The sequence below is a fragment of the Epinephelus fuscoguttatus genome, linkage group LG12 (genome assembly GCF_011397635.1).
Source record: "Epinephelus fuscoguttatus linkage group LG12, E.fuscoguttatus.final_Chr_v1".
In the NCBI taxonomy this organism is placed as follows: Eukaryota; Metazoa; Chordata; class Actinopteri; order Perciformes; family Serranidae; genus Epinephelus; species Epinephelus fuscoguttatus.
This window is the reverse complement of record NC_064763.1, coordinates 25,654,995-25,677,951: the sequence shown is the minus strand read 5'-3', so window position 1 is coordinate 25,677,951 and position 22,957 is coordinate 25,654,995. Positions and strand designations below refer to the sequence as shown.

The window sequence follows — 22,957 nt, the reverse complement described above, 5'->3', positions numbered from 1 at the left end:
CAGGAGCGTTTTCTCTCGCAAATTTAAGCTGTGTTCTATGATAAAATGAGAGTGATGATAAAAGGGAGAATGGGCAGTGCCGCCTCTTGCGGCGTGGGTGGGGCTGACAAGAATAGACTACATTATGCAGTTCATTTAGTTAACAAGTGAAATAATGGGGAAGCGTGCAGTGGGAATGCCGAGAGAAAGGCACAAAACCCTATTGAGAGCTCTCGGCCGCTTACAGCGTAACCGTCACATGGCCGAACCGAGTCCACGGCGGCTATTTAAGGAGCGGCGCTGCGCCTTCAGCACCACTTCGCTGTCCACCGTCCTGAGGAGAGCACGCTGACACAACCACGCGCAGGCTTCAACCTCTTCAAACCACACTGCAAAGCATCAAGTTTGCAAACATGCCGAGGTCTTTTCTCGTGGATTCCTTGATTTTAAGGGAGGCCAACGACAAAGGGAACGAGAACAACCCACCTTTATTCCCGTACGCCGTGCACTCGCCGCACCACCCGCACGGGCTGCCGGGCTCCTGCCACTCCAGGAAAGCCGGGCTGCTGTGCTTCTGTCCGCTGTGCATGACCGCGTCCCAGCTCCACCCGTCACCACCGACACTGCCGCTCCTCAAAGCGTCTTTTTCACCCTTCAGCTCACAGTACTGTCACTCAGCTCTGTCCAGACAACACTCTTCATCCAACAGCGTCAACCTCAGCCACGCACCGGGGATATACCAAGCTGCGTACTCAGTCCCAGACCCGCGACAGTTCCACTGCATCTCCATCGGTGAGTTAAGACTCATTTTACGCATGACTGAGTGGACAAAACCACATTTCACTTGTTTTCATAATATCACCGTGCCTGATAATATCTCCTTATTTTTCCACAGAAAACAGCAACAGCAAACTTCAGAGCAGCAAGCGCATGCGCACGGCCTTCACCAGCACACAACTTTTGGAGCTGGAGCGAGAGTTCACCTCCAACATGTACCTCTCCAGACTGAGGCGCATCGAGATCGCCACATACCTGAACTTGTCCGAGAAACAGGTGAAAATCTGGTTCCAGAACCGCCGAGTGAAGCACAAAAAGGAGGGCAAGAGCAGCGGCCAAAGGACTGGATCACATAACTGCAAATGCTCGTCCCTGTCAACCGCGAGATGCTCGGAGGAAGAGGAGGATGACATTCCCATATCTCCCTCCTCGTCCGAAAAGGAGGACGTGGACCTGTCCGTCTCCCCCTGAACTCTCCCACTTGCCTCCCCTCTGAAAGATTTTGGTCCTCATGATTTTGAATACAGCCAAAAAAAAAAAGACTGATCCACTTGTGTTCAGTCGTGTGTACATAGAAAGAGAATATTTAATCAGGGAATTGCCCTGAATTATTGTATAGCTGTATACATGTTGTACGCTTTGTATGTAGTTTTTTTCTGAAAACGGTCCATTTGTTGTTGCCAATCCGATGAGTATGGTAGGCATATTTGTAAAGACAAACCCAAAAAACAATAGCAACATTGTTTATTAGTATTTTGGGGGAGACAGTATTTTGTATACATACTGGTTAGACTCATTCTATGTGGATGGAACTGTGACTTCAAATGTGGAAAGCTGGAGAGAAATCCTCATCGCTGAGATCACTCTGAAATTATATCTTCAGTGTAATTGAAAAATATTTATTTATTTAAAAATGTTGATACTTAAATAAAAATATTTCTGAGCGGCAGACTACGTTGTGGTGTGAGTTAAATATTTTGGTCTTTGCGCACCACTGAGTGCGCACGGTGGCGCGCGTAAACTCCGGTTAGTAACAGCAGTTTGGGTATTAAATTGTGGATAAAAAATATGTAGTGAGAAGACAGATTAAGCAAATAGTGGGTGATATTCCTTGTTGAACATGATAACATGAATTACATCACATACATGGCATCGCTGTATGTGGCAACGTGTGCAGGGCATTATTTCAGACGTAAAACTCATTTTCTTTTCAATTTAAAATATATTTTTCATATTATTTTATATAAAGGTGCAGCTGCTGTGCGCAAGGGGTGTTTGGTGTGTGATAAAAAGACAAAAAAATGATTCACAAGGTTCATGATTTTTGCTCAAAGAGACAAAAATAAATTGAGAAGTACATTTTATTGTGATATTCCCAGCCTGCACTGCACACCACAGACAAACAAAATATGCTCGTGTAACTAGAAGAAGCGCATCAGGCCACATGAGCTGAAATCCAGCCTGGGCGAGTAAATCAAATGCTCAATAATCTTTATCACTCAGAGGTGATAAAGACGTTGTTATGAGGTCCCTTTATGTGCTTTCCCTGGGGGACACTCAACCCAAATATCACTGCTTGGCTCTTTGGAGCTCTTTTCAAATTTCATCCCCAATGATCCGTCTCGTGTGACCGAGTTAATAATCACTCTGGTGAATAATGGTGCATCAGTAGTATGCATATTTTAAGATATCGATCTAACATGAAAACAAATGAGCAACAGACGCAGTTTGGTGTCCATGACCCCGTATTGTTCTTATTGTTAACGCACCAGTGTGGTTAAGTTTATTGTCAGTTTTATGAGCTCCAGGTGTGTTTCAGACTCCATAAAAGCCTCTCCACTTCGTCTAATATGATCCTTAGATAAGAAACATTATAATTAATTAGCATATAATAGGATTTTTATGGCAAATTTATTAAAATCTACAAAATGAAATAATGTGCCAAGTCGAATAACATGCAGCATCATGAAAAATAAATCCACTCTTTAAGGCTGAAGACTTCTGCTGGCTATTTTGGTTAAATAAGTCTTAAAAGAGTGAATATGTATATTTTTATTCATGTTAAAAAAATATTAGATCTGATCACTATAACATCTTCAAAAAGACCAAACCAGGAGTTCAGCGTATGGTTCCAGTTTTGTTCGCCTATTTTACGCACCGCTACAGCTGCTCTCTGACTGAAGCTATGGTTCTCAATATTAAATTTATTAAGTTGAATAGGCTTTAAATTGTATTTGCTTCCTTGGAAACGTATCTCTATACTTTTTAAAAGGGAGTAAAAAGTCTTAAATTGCGTACAGCACATTATCTGCATCGCTGTGCCTCTTTTGGATGTGAAGTTTCACTTGTAAACTTTCATTTAATTGTTCACTTAACCATTTTAACAAAACTCAAATATTTGCATTTGTTAAGATATGGGATTAGACTATTTTGTTAATTGCACCATAGAGCCCCATTTTGCTCACAACGTCCTCTGCAAAGCGCCCTTTATCCATTCAATAGCCCGGGGGTATGCGCCCTGGGGGAGCTTATACGCTCGGTGCTCCAAATGCTCAATTTATTTATTCTTAATTTTGTGCCGATCAATTCATTGAAGCAAAAAGGACTACGGTGTCTTTTTAAAAAGAAGAAAAGGGAATTGTGGACGTAACCTTGACGGAGCTGAGGAGAGGGCTCCCCTGACGCTGGAGAGCCGCTTGAGTCAACAGGCGCCCATCTAGCAGACTCGCCCTTGTCTTTATTCTGGCTAATTTTTTATTTACGGCTTTTCTTTGACATGTCTCTTATCTATCAGATTAAAAGAACAGCTTGTAACAAATCAGTCTGCACGATTTACAACAGCATTAAAAGGGGACAAAGGGAGCAGGCAGTCAGTACCTGAGAGTCTGGTAGACGGCGCGGCGCTGCAGCTGATTCGATGGTTTGAAAATACGCACGAAACAAAATACTTGAATCCTGAAAAAGAGCCTTTGTACGTTTCTTTAGAAATCAAGCAATTCTGCATGACAAAGGACAATTAATAAGCCGTCTTTTCACGACCAGCAGCTGGTTTCCCCGTCAAGGAAAGTTGGAAAAAATTCAGACTGAATGCGCGCAAAAGCCCTTTGCGCGCAGACAGCAACCCAAGGTGACCCATTTGGCACAGTTAAAATAACCAAGCCGAGGTAAAAGCGAGGGAACTGTCAAAAACATTTAAGCTGAAATATCTTGAAATTGCAAATCCCTTTATGTGGAGGGACGCTGCCGATGTGGGTTAGTCGTACAAAGGAGGTGGTTAAGTTGGAGAGGCTTTGGAAACGGACACGTGGCTTCTCAATGAGAGCTCTTTTGGACCCGCGTGGCTTGCTGAGGCACTGCACATTCAACTACTTTAAACTTATCCAGCTTAGTAAATGTGTGTAGTAAACTTAACACGTTAACCTACAAACTTTAACAAAATACTTTATAAACTTTGAAACACTTCAGTACATTTGTAACTTGTTTGTTTACTCGTTTTTAAAGGACAAATGCCTGCTGCTCCAGGCTTCCAGCCTCGCTTGTAAATGTGGAGGACTGAGTTATTGTTGGAAGAAGGGAAACTGTTTTCAAGTGGATATTTTTTTAACAAGCATTAAACGGTTTAATGCAGTTTTATCTTTATATTTCATCACTTTATGGTGTTTGGTGGCGTTTTTATTTTGTGCGTTTTGGCCAATAAATAGTCTACTGGAAAGAAATAGGAAAAATACACATATAATTGTGAGCTTGTTTCTGCATCAATTGAAAATGCCATGGATTTTATTTATGTATGAACAGCTAATGTCAGATAAAAAGAATCATGTACATAGTTTGTGTAATGGGTATTTTCTTCTTTTTGGTACATCATCCAAACAACTCGTCTGGCTGAACATTTTCAGTTGCTCTCCATGTGTTGTTTTTTAAATGACTGTTAAAAATGGAGCATCAACACGTTTCATTATGGAGCTGCTGTGAAAACAAAGTGTGTTGAGCCTGCTGAAGTGGAGGGGAAGGAAACCGCTCGGCGTCGCCTTGAACTCCGACTGTTTTCTGCTGCAACATTTGAACCCATTCAGCTGTATATAATCTGTTTAACAGCTAATCAGTAATGTAAGATGAAGGACTGGCACGCAGCTTCACTTTTTCCTCACTTTCCCCCCCTCCTAATTGAATATTCAACGCGCGCACCGTGCTCTGCTTGCCTTTCTTCCTCAGTGTGCTTGAGAATACGCCTTTTTAATTCTCGGCCCATACACAAGCAGTGTCAAAGGTCGAGAAATAATGAACTGAGCAGACATGGAAGTGACCTCTGCGAGCGCCAGCGCTGCTCCAAAGTGACTGCTCCTGAATAGGGGTTTTGGTCAAAATATTTGACGTGACATTCGGATAAAATTACAGTGGACTTCTTTTTCCCTCACTGTCATTTGATTACTGTCACCTTCAGTCAGTCCACATGTGGACATGAATATCAGACTGGGAATTCGAGGCCTACATTGTCACCGAGGTAACAGACATTATAAAATAAATAACATTTCTTAGGACTGTATAATTTAAAAGCATATGTAATACAAATAAATATACACAGAGTTTTTTCTTGTACCATTTCCCCCACTCTGTTTTTTTATTTATAACACTTGTGCATCATGACGCGTGAGCCCTTCTGCATGTAACCTCCTGCACCGTGCTACTGTTTGGTGCTTTGTATTTTTACAAACAGCACATTTGTGACACGCAGTTGATCGCTCTGTACTGTGACAGTGATCAGACTTTACTGCGTTTTTGCGATATGAAATCACGCAGTTTAAAGTAAGAATTTCTATTGAAAAGCTCGACACAGAGGCAAGTGCAAGTTCTCTGGTGAAGCACGCACATATACGCAAACCATATTTGGGCCACGGCTCACAGAGCGAGGGTAGAGAAAGGGTAACTGTCCCTACTAGGGCACAGTGCATGTTGATTCGTCGGAGCACTGAATGTACCTGAAGCACAGACTTTCAGTGTGTTTGTCCCGCAGTTCAGCGGCTCGCTCAGATGTGCAGTGTGGAGCAGGAGCGCCATCTGGTGGCAAAACCAGTTCTTGTTGCGTAACAACAACTGCACAACCCTGCAGTGGAGAGTTTAACCACAACACAACCGTATTATTAATAGTTAAAACAACATTTTCACTGCAGCCTACAGTATCATTTTTATACAGTAAAATCCCCCAGATAGGAATAAAAAAGCTGCAAGAGGTCCCAAACACAGTATGTAACTGGGTGTACACAAACATCTGATCTCCAAAGGGCCCCAGGGGCCCCTTGAATACTCCTTATTCACACAGAAACACCACAGCCTCTTTTATATTACTCCTCTCAGTGCTTTCTGAAGGACTCTATTGAAGTTATGAAGCTCTCCGGAAAATGAAAGTATTTCCATCTAAAACTAAGATGTGAAATTTAGCATGTGATATTACAAGTTGTTTTTACCTTTTGGACAAACAAACAGACAGGCATTTTGGCACTATTTGGACAGCATCTTTGAACATGTAAAGCATGTGAGACAATTTTTCCAAAGCTCAATACCTGAAATTAAGGCAGTGCTCAGCCCAATATTCAAAATGTTCTGTTCTGGTATTATGGTGCACTGCCGTATCCAAGCAGAAGCTGTTGCTCGACTGCTGTGGGGTACAATGAAACACTATACTGTCTATTTCACTACTTTCAAATGTACTGAAAAGGGCAAAACAAGAATGTAATGTGAGTGTTACTTATACTGTATTACTGTCAGTTGTGTTAGCTTTTATATAGTGTTATGAAAATAATAATTTTATAAATGGTTATTTTTATTTCATTGTTATGCAAATTAACGCTAGAACGTTAGTTGGCTAGCATAGGTGCATTATATGCAATAGCACGGGACCCACCCCTGCAGATTTGGTCCCCTAGCATTGACTCCATGGCAACGGCCTTGCCTAAAATAAGTGCTTAAGCAAAGATTGGACTAGAGAAAGAAAAGACAAATGACTTGTGGAAACTTATTAACTTGAGTCCTTCCTATTGTACAGTATACTGTAAAACCTCAATTAAAAGCTTAGTCCTGCCTAGACACCCAGTCCCTTTTACTATCTGGGTGTCGCTACACATTTTGACAATTAAACGCCTGTCTAAATTAGAGGCCTGGTCTGGTTGCCAAGCAGTTCATCTTTATAAAACTTCTCTGGATGTACAAAAGTGGGCTGTTTGCTACCTGCTGAAGCCAATATTGGTTAGCTGCTTAGACTGCGCATACAAATATAAATGTTTAAACTTTTATGATTTTTGCAGTGCTGCACTTTTGTATGAAAGGAGTTAAAAGTCTGTTTCATATAGATGCCTGTCCTAGATATAAGCCTGCTTTCAGTGATTTAAATAAATAATAGCTTGGGCTATTAATTGAAGTTTTACGGTAAATACTGTGTCACAAAATTGCCAAACATGTCCTTCACTTCGCAAAAACACTGCAGCCAATAACAAAGCTCATATCTGATGGGATCTTTGTGGTTTTCTCGTCTCTGAGTGATCTGTCACACTGACTACCATGTAATTTAGAGATGTCATTAGTGTAGTTTTAATTTAAAATGACTCTGATGACGCCTGATATCTGGTGTTGTAATGATTGCCACCCATCCTTGTCTGCTCAGATGACATTTAATCCTGTGTATAAATACCCACAGTAATCAGAAAAACTGCTAAACATCTGTTTGTCAAAGGGGAGACCTCAGGGAGCATTTCACAAATTAAAACCTCTTTTTTATTAATTGGTGAGTTGGATTGTCACTCTGTCTTTTGATGAAAGCCACATGTTGCAGAACCTCTGACTCGTGTGATTTCCAGAGCTTTTTATTCTCATAACTTTTCAGTTGTAACAAAACTCATCAAGTGTCTTATGTACATTACATCAGGTGCTACCATCAGATAATTAAGGCAAAACTTTTATCTCAAAATTCTCACTTCAGTTGTTTATGCTATGAACACAGACGCTTCAGTCAGTCATTTTCAGTATCAACAAGTATACAAAAGTTACAAAAACAAATAACAAAAATTTCATTTCTCAAATTTTTTTTTTGAATAAAACACTGTAATCATTCATCCAGTCCATCCAAACTACAGTATAAAAACACTGTGACCTCAATAACATCTTTAAAAAATATACTGTAACCTCCTTTGACATCCAAACTATGATACGTTCACGAGCACTAAAGCTAAATACATCTGATCCTGTGTTTTTTAAATGCAAAGAAAAGAAACAAAAACCTGGAGATACCATTATCTGACTTTGACTCAAACACATGGAATACAGTCAGCGTGCACAAAGTCCTGCAAGTCCTCCAGGGTCCACAATGCTGGTTCTCGTCGAACAACAATAAAGATGTTCACAAACATACAAAGCACTTCCAGAAAACAAAGATACACATGAATCAAAGTTCCTCTGTGGGTAAATACTATCAATTAAGTTTGCGATATATTTAAATCAGAAAAAAAGAATTTCCTTTTAAATATTAGTCTTTAAAAAAATCACATTGACATCAGCTTATCACGGAGCCAACAGCTACATACAGTATATAAGTATCAAGTTTACTTCATATCATGTATGTTAATACAGGAATAAATAAATCTTAATCTGCATGATCAGATTCATGGCTGTTAAACTGTTTAACAGTTTCATCGTCAGTCCTTCAGTTTACCATTTACTGTTACCTTTTACCGCACACCTCCTGTATTCAGAGCCCTTCATGTTTGAGGTCAAATTCAGTTCAGACATGATCATTTACGTGAAGATGTCATAATCTGATACAGAATAGATGGTTGATATGTCATTAAATTCAAATTATCTACCTATACCTATGTGTCATAACACGGTGGATACACATGGGATGTGTTTGCTGGTTGAACATGATTCAGTCTGATTCTTTGACAGCTGAGGGTGCCACAGTAGAGTCCAATAGATTGAAATATTGTGGAGACATAAAAAAATATATATATATTTATGAAGTCCCACAACTGACATCAGGAAGTTTTTGTCCAAATTTCCGATGACCACCACAAACTGTTTGGTGTTCATTAGAAACCTGGTGGCCTTTTTCCTTAAACAGCTAATCCTTATGAATTAGAAACACTCAATTTAAGGTCCACTTACAAGCTTTTTGTGGAGATCTCAACTACATCTCACAGTCTTCCTTGGCAGATGAGCTATCACCATGACAACCGAATAAACTCCACCCTCTTAGACCTCTCAAAGACTGTGAGATGTGGTTGAAACCCCCTGGATAACAGCTAGTAAGATGACTTAAAAAAAGGGGTGGGGGAAAGGCTTTATTTATAATTAACTGAAAATGTTTGGGTTTTGGACCATTGTTGTGACAGGATCAGCTAGTTGAAAAGTAGATTTTTTTTTTTTTACTATTTTCTGATATTTTATAGACCAAACCATTAATCAACTAATCAACAAAATAACCAGCAGATTAATGGATAGTGAAAATACTCATTAGTTGCGGCCCTTGATCTCAGTCAAACTTAAAGGGGATGTATTGCACTCATTTTCAGGTTCATACTTGTATTTTGGGTTTCTACAAGAACATGTTTACATGCTTTCATTTTCAGAAAACACTTTATTTTCCTCATTCTGTCTGTGGTGCAACACCTTTAGTCACCCTCTGTCTGAGACTCTCCGCTTTAGCGTCTGCTTTGATTGGTTAGTGTTTCCAAGTCTTCTGTATCTCAGTGTCTCTGCCAGGGAATGAATGTAATGAGGTATAGCTGCACTTTCTACTGTGAAAAATCCCCAATAAAACCTTCTAAACCAAAGTCTGCACAGCCGGACATGTTAAATATGATTCGTAACGGGGGAGAAATTAACAACAATGGCAACCAAGGTACCATGTTTTCCTGATACTAGCATGTAGCTACATGTAGCAGTGTAGGCTACATAGTGTAAACACTTGCAGTAGTGTGCCTGGAGCAGATGGTCATATAAAGAAACCTGTCACGAGCTGACGTCAGCTTGGAGCTAAAGTAGTAAAAAACATTGGAAACAAAGTCATTAGAATGGTCTGAAGCCTGAGGGTTTTGCTCACAGAGATTACTTTTACATATTTTGACCTCATTATTTGAAATTTTGGCCACATTTAATATGAACGTCTGATATTGTTACATTTATATTTGTAAGAAAATAAGAAAAAAAAGCATAATAGATCCCCTTTAAATGCCTTTCACATACATCATGGCTTCCTATTCTCCTTCCCATCTATTTACATACAATCAGTCTCATGGTCAGAGACTGCACCTCTAGTCACTCAATCTGTCTGTGGCTCCTGCTGTCAAATATCATCGACCTCCTCTGCGGCTGGTAGAAGCAGCTGGTTGATGTTTCCAGTCTCTGTCCACTTTTTGGAATAGTCATTTTGTTTTGAAGAGTGATCCCCTCCGGCGTTCTGAAATTCTCTGCCATCTCTTTAGAAAAGACATTCACTGCAGACGTGTCATTCAGGCTCTTGATGGATGAGAGGAGTTTGCCGTCGTCTCCTGACGGAGGATAGTCCATGATGGGAAAAGGAGGGCTGAGCAGGATGAGACTTTGAGGCCTCTGCCTGTTCCTAAAGGATGGTCTTTGTAAGAGGTTCCCTCTGTTAGGTCTGGGACAATCTACAAACACTTCCAGACTGGGCGCGTGTCTCCTTGTGATGACTGGCAGCTCTGGCGTAGATGTGGTCTTCGCAGACTCAGCAACATGTGGGTGTTTTTGATGTTTGGGCGCAGGCTCTTTATTCTCCAGCTCCTCCTTTAGATCTGACATCATGGGAGGAGGTGCAGAGTTGCTTTTCTCTGCAGGCATTTTAGGATGTTCCTTTTCTTGTTCCTTTGCTGCATCAGAGTCCTTCTCGTGTCTGGAGGGAGGTATCTGACTGTACTGCACCTTCGGAGGGACGACAGGCACAGCTTTGGCCTGGCATGTTTTTATCATGAAGGCTGTTCGCACCGATGACACACTGACTGGGGCAGAGTTTCGGCGTAGAGGCGCCTGGCGATCACTCAGAAACAGCTCGAGCTCTGAGGGCAGCCTGCTGTGTACAGATTCAGAGGATGTCAGTAATCCTCTCTGAGAAGACGAAAGCTCTGGTGACTTACGGTTTTGCTGATTAGAAATGTCTCTGATGCATCGATGTCCCAGGTCTAAATTAAGTGAATATGGTCTATGTTTCGAAAAGAAGTTCTCCTCTCTTCTCTCTGCCTCCAAAGACATCTGTCTATAAAACCTCTGAGATGACACTGTGTTCTTCTGTTTTGTTGTGTTGCATTTCCCTGTGTGAGGTTGTGTTGTGTTACTGCTGTTCACCCCTGATGGCAAATATGTATATTTAGTTTCTGGTTTGCCAGTGGTAGTGTGAGGAATGTTGCCTGAGGAGTGTTCAGTGCTCTTGATGAGAGACTGTTTGTTGTTATCCACTGATGGAGATGAAATTGGAGTTTCCCCACGAGAGCTCAAGGGTGAGAGCTGGTTAAACAACTCCTCCACATCAGGTGAGTGCAGAGGACTGGTAACCCACTGCTTGCTGGAGCTGAAATCCTCCCAAGGCTCCACCAAGTCCAGCTCCTCTGAATTTCCTCCACTCCCATCATCATAGTCAAGGTGTGGCAGCTCCAAGGTGTTCTGCCTCTCCTCCAAACACACCGACAGCCTCTGAATAACCTCCTCCTCAGGAATCAGATTTGTCTTTGCTTTGTCACAGGTGATGCTTTCATCTCCTTGAACAACCTCCTGGTTCCCTGTTTTTTTGTCAGTATCCTCTGCTGCTGAGAAGCCGACAACCATTGGAGTATCTTCTATTGTGAAAGAATTCATGGTTTCATCGATGCAGGTTTCCTTTAAAGGAGGCTGGCTCTGTTTGGTGTCATCTTTGTTTGAAGGTGTGATATTTACATGCAGATTCTTCTCCTTCACATCCAGCATGTCAGCAGGACGCGTGTTTTCTGTGCTTTTGTGAAGAGAAAATAAGATGTCCGACTCCGAGGGTTGTTTCTTTGCAGAGTCCGATCCAGTGGCGATTACACGATCACTCAGAGAGGTATTTGAAGACTGCTCCCTGAATAACAACGACAGAGACGGAGAGCTGCGGCTTCGTTTTGACTTAACATCCATCGTTAACTTCATGCCCTCACAGGTGCTCTTGGAGCCAAAAACAGGTTTAAAAGTCTCATCCAGCAGGTCAATTTCAGGTTCAGTTATCTTCAGTTCTTGGTGGAGGTCAGGCCACAGCTCTTTCTCAGTCGAAGATCCCTTGTCCTGTAGATATGGTAAACAAACAAAAACACAGATTATACACAACCATTTCTCATTCATTATAATAATCACCCTTATGTGCTGGTTCAAGTCAAAGATATGAGGGCAAAACATCTGAGCAGTATTCGTCGATCACAAGAAATCCATCCATCCAGTGCTGCTGCCATTGCTGCAGTGACAAGATGTCGGTACTCGGTGCCTGCTGCCGACAGTGACAGCACTGAAGACTGTCAGTTATCTAAATTAATTCAGTTAATAACTGACAAACTTTGGCATAATGTGTAAACATTTTTGAATCTCTGCCACGGCTAAAAAAGTCACTTCTACTAAATGTAGTGCTGCTGTTGCTTTAGTTTAACGAGTAACTGTGTAAACTGCTGACTTTCAGGTGAATGTGTCTGTGATGGCTCATAGTAACTTAGCAAGAAGTAAAACTGAAGGCTTTTACAAGGACCCCTATGCAATCTGTTCATGTTTTCAACAGCTGCGTTCACTATAATCACCCACGACGCATTTAGCTGAGAGTATCCAGCTAACATGGGTACTCATCAAACCGATACCCAGACACCATTGTCTATGTTCTGTTTGTGATGCAGACCAAATCATGGTTACTTTGTGGTCTTTATGTTGTTTTAGTTAGAGCAGCTAACATTATATTTCACAGTAACGCCACAGTTAGTTGATTGACTTGATGTATTTTGTGGGGCAGCTGCAGCTGTTAGCTAGCTAAGCAGTGTGAACTTAGCTGAAGTTTAGGTTTGACACTGCTGTTGAAGCAGCTGAGAGCTGTACAGATTCTTCCCAAACTCATAGACATTGTTGTCTAAAGTGATGTCACATAGAAAGTAAGGTCAAACTAGGAAACTGTTTGCCTCTTAGGAAAGCTTGTATTCAAATGCGAAGTGAGACGCCACCACAGTAATGGGGACTTCTTTATGTCTGCTACTTCCACAGACTTGTGCAGAGGATTGTAACTCAAAGAGTGTAAACAAGTGCTTCCTCTCTTACTTTGAAGCAGGGATATATAGAGACTCCGATTATTAAATTCCAGTTATGTGACAAAATTTGACTTGACTCGGTATTGACCTGAGTATTGGATGGACCAATGATTAACATTTACATTTTGATTGAAATATTTTTAGCTTTCTATCTTGAGAAACTTCATTTGATGATAAAATCAACAGAACACTTAAGCTCAGATGAAAGATGGCATTTGCAATGCTGCTGAAGTGGAAGCGCAACTACATGATTTACCAGTCGCATAGTTATCTGCTGGTTGTGCACTTCTTTCCCAGGAGATGGCGCTGCATCTTTGCCTTCTCTTGCACTTGCAAGAGATGCTGGTTCCAGTTCAGAAGTATTCATCCCTCCTTGACTTTCTTTCACCTCTTCTTTGCTTGCATCTGAATAAAAAAAAGTTGGGTTTTTTTATGACATCCTATCATGACTTTTATAACGTGACAAGCCATTTTAAAAGTGAGATAAAGGAAGAAGTCCTCACCCTCTGGAGGGACTCTCAAGGTCAACTCCGTGTTTTTCTTCTCTGTTCCTTCCTGCTTCTTAGATTCCAGTTGGGGGAAAGTGTTGCTCTTTTTAATGCTGCTGGTCGGCTCTGAGCTCTCTTTACTGGGTTTCAGAGAAGCTGCTTTTTCCTTGGCGTGGGTCCTACATGGCGTGCTGTTAGAGCTGATAACGGCTGAAACACGTAGGGGTACGGATACAGCAAAAGGCTCAGATATGTTGACGGCTCTGCGCTGATGCCTCGGCGAGGACTCCAACGGGAAGAAGCTTCCCGGGAAGGAGGGCCGAGAGGAGCTGTTGTGGGAGGAACCTGAGTACAACATCCTCCTGTTTTTCGGAGAGGTGGGCTTGTAGCCGCTGACGTCGTCACCTTTGTACACCTTCAGTTGCTCTGGCAGTGTTTTTTGAGGGGGTGCAGAAGCACTTGGTGACCTCTTTTGGTTCATGCTAGAGCTCCAGCCACCTGTTGCCCCGTCAGCTTTCGTCCCTTTAAACTCCCAGTTTTGGTCGTGTTCACTCAGGTCATAGAGCGAGTCTGATCCCAGCGTTCTGGATTTTACATCTGGAACATAACTGCCACCAGCTGGACTGTTGTTTCCTGTGGTGTCATCATCTGTACAGTAAAAATAACACAAGTAATGAAGCAAAATTGTAAGGAAATATCTTTCATAGATGCAACACCATTTCATAGCAACATTTGTAGTTTGCAAAATTAAGTTTTGTGTTTACATAGATATATGTAGGTTTTAGTCCCACCTGTTGGTAAGGAGCACAAGGACTCCATGCTCCTGGATGGACGAAGAGCTGCCTTTTCTGTTGGAAAAACATAATTTTAAACACACTTTGGCAAAACATTTTAAGTATTTGAGGAGTGTAAAAAAATTAAAGTTGCAACTCAATTTAATTTTTTTTGTTCAACCAAACTAGATTGTTTCATCTGCATAAATTCTACAAGCAGATGTAACACTATGTAGTATTTCAAGTCCAAAAAACAAAATTCTTTAAAAAGACAAAAGTATAGCGGTGTCCTCTGAGCTACCTGTGTAACATATTATCATAAAGCTATTGATAATAGTCCTACACATATGTTCTTTATCTATACTCCTCATTCTATAGCTTACATGGTCGGTACTTGGTCAATCACATTCACAACTTACCACTATCTGTAGGGCTCTACTGATGTGTGCTTGCGAAGTTAATTGTTCACTAGACTATCTTAGACTGCAGGAACCACATATACATCAAGAGACCTTTCCTTTAAATGTATATGTTTGATCATTGTCGGACATTTTACCTGTCGACTGTGCTCTTATGAACACACTGCCATTCCGGCTCAGTTTTCCCTTTGAGTCCACCGACCGTCCCAGATTAAAGATGGACTTCCATTTCTTGGATTTCCCAGAAAACTTCCTCCTAACAGATAAACAGAGATTGTTATGTCCAGTGCTATCCCACAGCTAGTTACAGTTACAGTTATTGTACATGCATCAAACATTCTCAAAGGACTGAATCCAAATTTTTCATACTTGCTGTCTGATATGTCTATGACGGTGTGGTAGAGCGTGGCAGTGCTGGTATCAGGCAGACTGTTCTCTCGCTGGCGTTCTCTATGCACAGGATGGTTTGGACTTAAGGAGCGGGCCTGCGCTTCTTCCAGGCTCATCAGTTTCATCGGCCCACACTGGCCACTGATTGGTAGTGTAGCATACTTCTCCCCACACTTCAAACTTGGTCCTATGGAAGTATAAGAAGTCAGTTTTTTCAGTGGTGTATTAGCAAATCCTTATGCCGGATAAGTCACCCACAAAATAATCTGTTTGCATTCATACCTTCTTTGGGTTTGATTTGCGCAGAGTCACTGAAGATCTCCTCTGTGTGGTTTAGAATAAACTCAACCACTGACTGCTGTATCCGCACCTCCTGGAAAGCCATGTCTCCATTACCACATGACGACTCAATATCTTTAGATCTGAGAAAACGAGATGAAAACAATCTTTGAATTTCAGAAGAAAAAAAATACATATATGTATGCACATTTTCCAAAAACAGAAATCCATGAAAGCTTTTAGTATGAATACTCTGAAGTTAAAGGAGCAAAAACTTTATTTAGACTGGAAAGAATCCCCACCTTAACAGATTTGGAGCCCAAACCAGTGCCAGGTTACGTGTATGCATGTTTGTCTTGGTGCTTAAGGTGGCAAGGTGGGCCAAGTGCTTAGTAAGGTACTCCAGAGTCCTGAGGAGAGTTGACAAACGTTTCTTGTCACATTTATTACAACATTAGCTGTAAACCCTGACAAACAGAACAGACAGTTGTACGATTGTCTTTACTGCTGAGAGTGAAAAGGGCTCAAGTTCACCTGAAGTGAGGCGTTGGCAGTTCTTTGATGACCCTCTGAATGTGCAAAAGTCTCTCATGATCCCCCTGGACCGTGACCGCTTCCTGCATGCAAATCAGACAGATGTCCATGTCAGAATAAGTCATGTGATGATGAACGTGTATGACCCTGCATGCTTCCCTCAAGCTTCCCAACCCAGTTATCCCTGCTGAATAAATGTAAACAGACATGCCGGTTTGCGTGCAGTCAAACTAATGTGATTGTGGCCCAAACTGCTGAGCATGTTAGCTGCATTTGTAAGTCATGCGTGAGGTCATCAACATGGGTAGTTATTAATACATGCTCTTGTGCAGTCTTGTGCCATTATATGTAACAGCCTAAGCACATAGATTAACTTCAGAATTGCATTTCACATTCTAACAGTCAGCATAATCCCAGATCACTCAGGTGTTCTCATCAATAATCTATCAATCGACCTGTTTAACAATTTACACATTCTGCTCAATGCTCATGTTGTTAAGACTGAGTTCATTCCTCCCAAGACAACTTGGCAAGAGCAGGAAAACTGGTTTTTGGTGTGTGTTTCTTTTTCATATTACGCCACCTGAGGAACTATATTTTCCTGAAACTCTGCAGTACTGGAGTTTTCAGGCATAAGCAGCACAAAATGTATGAATGCCAAGGTATGCTAATGACTGTCAGGGTACACAAAAAGCTACACAGAAAGCATGAACCAGGTCTTACACTTTCCTCCTCTCCTGCTTCTCTCTAAAAGTCTCTTTGACATTTACAGTTCATCCAGCAAAAGCTTCACTATCATACTGAATGTAGAGATTGTGTCACCCAAATTTTGGCCACACAAGTTGCCAGTTAAATTTGTAATTGTTCCGGGATAGCATACTTTTAATGTTTTTTGCTCTTGCTTTATTACTAACATTACTAAGGGCGGAGCTAGATGTTTTAAACACTCGAGGCTAAGCCCAAACTTAGGGAGGGTCTGGGGACATTTACAGCAGCTATATGCACTATTTTCCAACCATTTTAGATAATAGAAAGCCTAAAAATCTGTACATCATTTCGGAAAAACAATAGTTGCCAAGGAAAAACATCATCCTCTTGAGGAAATATCTACACATTTTGGATCGAATTGCTCTCCAACTGTCTTCATCAGTCTGAGACCACTTCACAGCCCCATGTCCTGCCACCTAAAAAGAGGCAAAGCTTGTCTGATATGCTTTTTAAGTCCCATAACACAGGTAGGGTAGTAATTTGGCGTAAACAGCATTAATCCTGAAACCTATTGTTGTTAACTATGCTGGAGTAGAGTTCACAGTTTGAATCTATGCTACAATAATCTGGGCTGCTCTAATTACGAATCAATGTTCCCCAACAATGCCAAAGAAACTGGGTCTTTAATACTCTGACTTGAACATTAGGCCAACAGAAGAACATTTACTCACTTATATTAGATTTCTGTAGGGAATAACATAGTAGGATAAACATATATTCTTGTCTGAATGACGCAAAGTTGAAGGTATTTGAAAACCCTTAAAGATTGTGGGCTTTTAAAGGGCCAGAAACAAAATGTTTTCATCTTCAAATCCAGCTTCAGTCACACAGGGCATCAGAGCAAACTGTTACTTGCCAGAGCAGCCTGGCCAGCCTGTTTTCCCACAAAAAAAACACACACATAAAACATAAAACAGATCATAACTCAGTCTCTTCCAATCTGTTGTGTCATACAGTATATGCAGGGACATATTTTTATGATTACGGGCAGCAAAAGTTTTAATAACAAAGATGATTAATGATAGTAAATCAAACTTTTATGTAATTACGTACTGCAGCATGTTCTGCTTACAGTTCGCTTGACATCTGCTATTGGTACTGTACTCTCCAGGGAAGAGATGAAAACAGTTCAATCAATGGTGAGCCAGAGAAGTGAGGTCACACTCGAGAAAATGATAATAAATAAGCTCTTTATAGTGCTGACACAAATATACTAAGTGATCCTGTGGTATAAATGCTGCTTATTGACGTGTGGTGTTGGTGTTGCCGTTCTGTCTGTTACTAATTATTCTTTGTAAAGCGTGAGTCTGCCGTAAAACCGCTTGTAGGACACGCAGGATATTTTTTCTTCTCGCTGTGAATGTGAATCGAATGTACTCACAGTGAATTTGCTGTATAGCTCATATGTGAGAAGAGGATTGGGTAGCTCCCTGAAGAACAGCTTACATAAGGAACCCACACAGTGGATGTCCTGGAGGTACACTTCCTTTGTAAGGTCAGGGCACGCCTCGGAGCAGAATTCCTGCCTGCACACACACACACACACACACACACACACACACACACACACACACACACACACACACACACACACACACACAGAAAAACATGCACACACAGTTAGCTGAATGCTTTGATTGTTACCACCCCTGCTAACTTCTGTTGCAGTACGTTGATGTGTTAGATTGAGGTCTAGCCATTCAACTAATGTTGCTGTGGCAAAATATTCTGTGAATTAGAGATAACCATGGGTATTTATTCAGCCTGCAGGGATCAAGAAAAGTAGCTGGACTAGTGCTAACTATATGGGTGTGATTTGAGATCATATTTGAGTTACAGTGGCATAAATTTCTACTGAACAGCTGGAGCAAACAGGACGTATACACCAGCATAAAGAATATGAGGCTTAAACACTGCTTTGTATTGCACTTATAAGTCTCATCATCTGATGACTAATATTTCTATGACGTAAGGTTTTTGAGAAACTTTACTGTACATGTTGCACGAGTACCTGAGACGCTGGATATTTGAGGTGACCCCCGACAGTCTGTAGATCCCGTCCACAATCCCATGCTCCTCAATAAACTCTGCACACTTCTTCAGAACCTGAGGAACTGGAGTAAAGAAACTGTGTTAGTCATGTACTTTTAGTCATACTTGCTGGTCACATTAATCGTTAAAAGCAGGAGAATGAACTGTATATGTAACATGTCAGCACTAACAATGTACATAAGTGACTTCATGGTATATAAGGGGTTTGTTCCACCATGTCTGTTTTCTATTCCTTAGGGCCGCTGATTGTAGGTGGACTTTGACAGGAAGTTAAAAATGGTTTGTTTGTTTCAGAGGAAGGTTGACACACCCAGTCCTTGTAGCTGGTATTACTTACGACATTTCCTCTAATAGAAAACGGCTTTTGAAATGTTACCACTGACCTGCACTGCTTTTCTCAACTCCAGTACATCACTTTCTGTACACAGGCCTGTTTACCTGCAGTTTTTTTAAGAACTATGTACAGATTTAACTGTGCAGCTACATCACATGCTCTGATTCAGTCTGACCACAATTTCTCTTTAGCTAATACTGAAACTAACAATTGATTACAAATCAGGGAACTTGGATCAGCTGATTCTGAAGCTGTAGGTGTTGTAATTTTGATTGCATTTAGATTTCTTTTTTAAACACAGACAATTAAGACCAGCTGTCTTTTGGCTGTAGTTATGTTTAGAGTGTGATTGAAGAAACACACTGGTAAAGCAGAGGGAAACAGTGGTGCTGCCAAGGGGTGGCCAGGGCGGGGGGAACAGCTACTCTGATACAATTGCTGGCCCATGTTGTGTTCCTTCCAGTCTATGTATTCATTCAAATTATAGCTGCATATTTGCCTTATTAAGGAAAAGGACAACCAGCCTATTTGAAGAACAATGAATTGCATAACATGTGTATGTATAGATACATAACACATCGAAACATTTATTCAGTAATGTCCCAGTAGTTATTTGATCAATTGGTAGTGACTTTTGTACACTTTTTCTATTGTAATTACACATCTCTTACTGTTGAGTACAAAATTGATCATCTTGCAAACAAAATTAATCTTCCACAAAATGAAAGATTCATCTCAGTGGTTCATTTCTCAGTAATTGCCGCAGACACCAAGAATCTGCCATTTACATTCTCATCTATTTGACTTAATTGGACTTCTCTGTAACATGCCTGTGGTCAAATACAACTCTGGAGCCATCATTTAGTGCCTCTCGCTCTCTGCGCTGAGGACAGATTTCTGCTTCTTGTCGACTGGTTACAAAATACAGTTTGGCCTGAAGTTTAAAGATGCTTTACAATGACACATGAAAGTAAATCAATGCACTGTGTGTGGTGGGGAAAGTTAAAGTAAAAATAAAACTCACGCAGAGTCAACAGATGCAAGTTATTTGTTTCTGTAATAATGTTAAATGTTCCAGTAAACACTGAAACCGGAGCTGCTGCTCAGTGGTCGGCTTTACAAAAACCCCAACAGCCCTGCAGTCTTTCTTTTGGTCAGGTTTTATAAAACATGTTCTTTGGTAACATTGTTGTGTGTCGACTTTAAATGTTCAGGGCCTGATTTACAAAACTGTGTTATAAAATTGGCCAAGTGAAGGATTATGTTTGTATATTTTCCTCCATGACATGTTTGGGTATCTGCTGATTTAGAGTTGCTTCCCTGAAATTATTGTAGTTTCACAATGTCAGCATAAAATTGGCCCAAATGTTATAAACCTAACCATGATTCATTTTGTCTGTGTGAGGTAGGAGATGTGAGTCTCATACCTTTTTTGCGTCCAACTTAAAGTCTTTATTGCTCACTCTGTATTACTCGTGATTTTTTAAGATTTTCCAATGTTTAATTTCACAAACGTTAAATTTAAAAAGTATCTTCTCTCTTTAGAGACTACCAAGAGATTGGGAGTGTGTAAGCTTCCAACTTGTCACTTGTTAAAAGTGGGGTAAAAATAATTAATTCAACGTAACGCTGCTTGATTTTCTGTGCAGTTGTGATGCGTAAATTGGATCTATTTCAATGCTTAAAGAAGTATTTCAGTGCTTGAAAGACAGTCTGTGGAGGAGAAAGACAAAAACACTTTCGAAATTGGTGCTACGTCACCAGAGAAAACAGAAAAATGGCTGTGGCGTTCACTTTTGCTCAAGAGGTAGAAAACCTCCAACTACCAGAATGCACTGGATCAATAAATGCTCACTCTGGTGGGCGATGTAATGTCTGAAAGCAATATGACAGCCGGCTGGTAACTAATGGATGTTTCTGAGCCTGAGCTGAAATGGTGGCAGCTAGCAGTGCTAGCATTAACAGTGCTAACAATCCTAACACAGGCAACAGTGCTGAAGGGGCTAACTGTTAACCTGGAGGGGAACTAGAGGGTGGACATTACACTTCAGTGGGAACACCGTCCTGCCACCGTGTGTTGAAATGGCGTTATCAGCGGTAACTGCCATATTAGGAGAGACTCATTCGGAGTTTGACTTAATTCTCTGCTCAGGATGTCATTACTCCACTCTGTTTTTACATGGTAAATAGTTGTTTGCCGCTATATTAATGTTCAAAATCTCATAAATAGGACCTTTAACATCTACCTTGTGTCTCTGTTAGTGTGTCAGGAGCTTCCAGTAGTTCTCAATAGCACTAACATGATGCACTAACAGTCTAAAATCACAATATGTCTGCTGAACATCCATGAAGGAGGGGTATGACCAAAACCTCCTCCCTCACTTCCTGCTCTGAATGCCCCGCCTTGCAGTGTCCACTCTAACAGGTCTTCCTTAAAGTTATCCTCAGCACAGTTACTCATATGCCTCTGCACGTGGGAGATTTCTGTTCACTCTTTTTTTTTTTTTTTTTTTTTTTTTGACATGTCATGGTGCTCCCAAAGACAAAATCACAATGATGGTTGTTGGGAAAAGAACATATGATCAGAATAAAGAAAAAGGGGTAAAAGACTAAACTAAGCTGACCACAGATTTGAATATTGAATAATACATTTTGTTTCTCTTCTGTTTTTTCTTGACTCATTATTTTTTCTCATCCATAGGCAGAAGCACCGCCCAGTCTTTTGTCAGACACAAAACCAGTCATAGGAGCTACTGTATAGTCACTGTAGGAAATTAACACAAAAAATGTTAAGAGCCACACCCAAATTCACAAATGACCATTTAATATAGCCAGTGTGTGAATGAATGGCCTTACTACAGTTAATGTAAAACACATGTATATCTACTATTCATATATGTAACCTTTGAACAAAGCCTGTATTTGATATATAAAGACACTTTTTGTCCTTTATGTCTTAATTTTGACATGTAATGTGTATGTAAAGGGTTATAATAGCCATAATAATCAAGAAAATGACAAATAAAGCTGTTATCCTCTATGTATGAGTCAAGTAACTGATGAAAGAAATAGTGTGTAGTTTCATAATAGCTGATTGTGAAGGAGTGTTAGATTTTAAAGAAAGCAAATTACAAAAAGATTACCATCTTGTCCTGAATTCTGGAGATGTTCTGTCAGGTCACAGCCGAATGCATTTTCACTTCCTTTCTTTTTGGTCTTCTGCTTAGTCCCTTTATTCTTCATGTGTCTCCAGTTAGTAGTCCCGATGATTAAAACAAACAGATCCTTGGAGGCACAGCGATCGATCCATATGACCCCAGGAGAGGTTGAGTTTGTAGGTCAAAAAAGCAGCCACATAGAAATCCCAGCGATCAGTTCCCAAAACTCTGCATCCGCTCACATTCTGACTAACCACACTGTTGGAGGCTGAGAGCAGAAGTGACGTCACATTTTGAACTTTAAGTCCTTTAGATTGCCATAAATTGAAGTGATGATCAAAGAAAAGTCATGATGTGACTGCTGCTTGGCCAGGACGTGGCGGTCGGCTGCTTTATCTCTGAAGGATTTGCAGAAACAGCGTTAGAATCGGTTGGTTTCCTGTTGTTTTTTTACCCCCAGCCAGTCTCTCTCTGCTCCTTTTTATCTCCTCCTCTTTTCCTTCATTCCACACAGTCTCCCCTTTTCACTGGCTTCTCTGTAGCTGAGGAAGCACATCAAGAGAGGCAAATCTCCTCAGGGAAATTAGTTGTTTTAAATCTGATTTCTACTTTGAGATTTTTTGAATATTCTAAGTTTAGAGATGGACTCGTGGCAGTGGTGTGGCAGGGATTTTTGAAATGTTGGGTCTGTGTAAAGGGGAGGGAAGTGAAGTGAG

The 22,957-nt window shown here is 40.8% G+C and overlaps 3 protein-coding genes across 3 annotated transcripts in view; 2 read left to right on the top strand and 1 right to left on the bottom strand.

Moving 5' to 3' along the window:
- zgc:175280 (cationic amino acid transporter 2 family protein) overlaps nucleotides 1–22,957 on the top strand; it is a 100,358-nt gene that overhangs the window by 42,051 nt on the left and 35,350 nt on the right. The gene's annotated exons all lie outside the window — the stretch shown is intronic.
- gsx1 (GS homeobox 1) lies at nucleotides 64–1,699 on the top strand. The gene is made up of 2 exons (XM_049591237.1): nucleotides 64–771; nucleotides 875–1,699. Exons 1-2 carry the CDS (start codon nucleotides 393–395, stop codon nucleotides 1,225–1,227), a joined length of 732 nt encoding a protein of 243 aa, XP_049447194.1. The 5' UTR covers nucleotides 64–392; the 3' UTR covers nucleotides 1,228–1,699.
- On the bottom strand, nucleotides 7,595–22,920 carry arhgap31 (Rho GTPase activating protein 31). The gene is made up of 12 exons (XM_049591228.1): nucleotides 22,227–22,920; nucleotides 18,709–18,811; nucleotides 18,079–18,223; nucleotides 15,930–16,012; nucleotides 15,698–15,805; nucleotides 15,399–15,538; nucleotides 15,096–15,303; nucleotides 14,864–14,982; nucleotides 14,326–14,382; nucleotides 13,550–14,182; nucleotides 13,303–13,451; nucleotides 7,595–12,051 (listed from the first exon to the last, which is right to left on the bottom strand). Exons 1-12 carry the CDS (start codon nucleotides 22,324–22,326, stop codon nucleotides 10,060–10,062), a joined length of 3,837 nt encoding a protein of 1,278 aa, XP_049447185.1. The 5' UTR covers nucleotides 22,327–22,920; the 3' UTR covers nucleotides 7,595–10,059.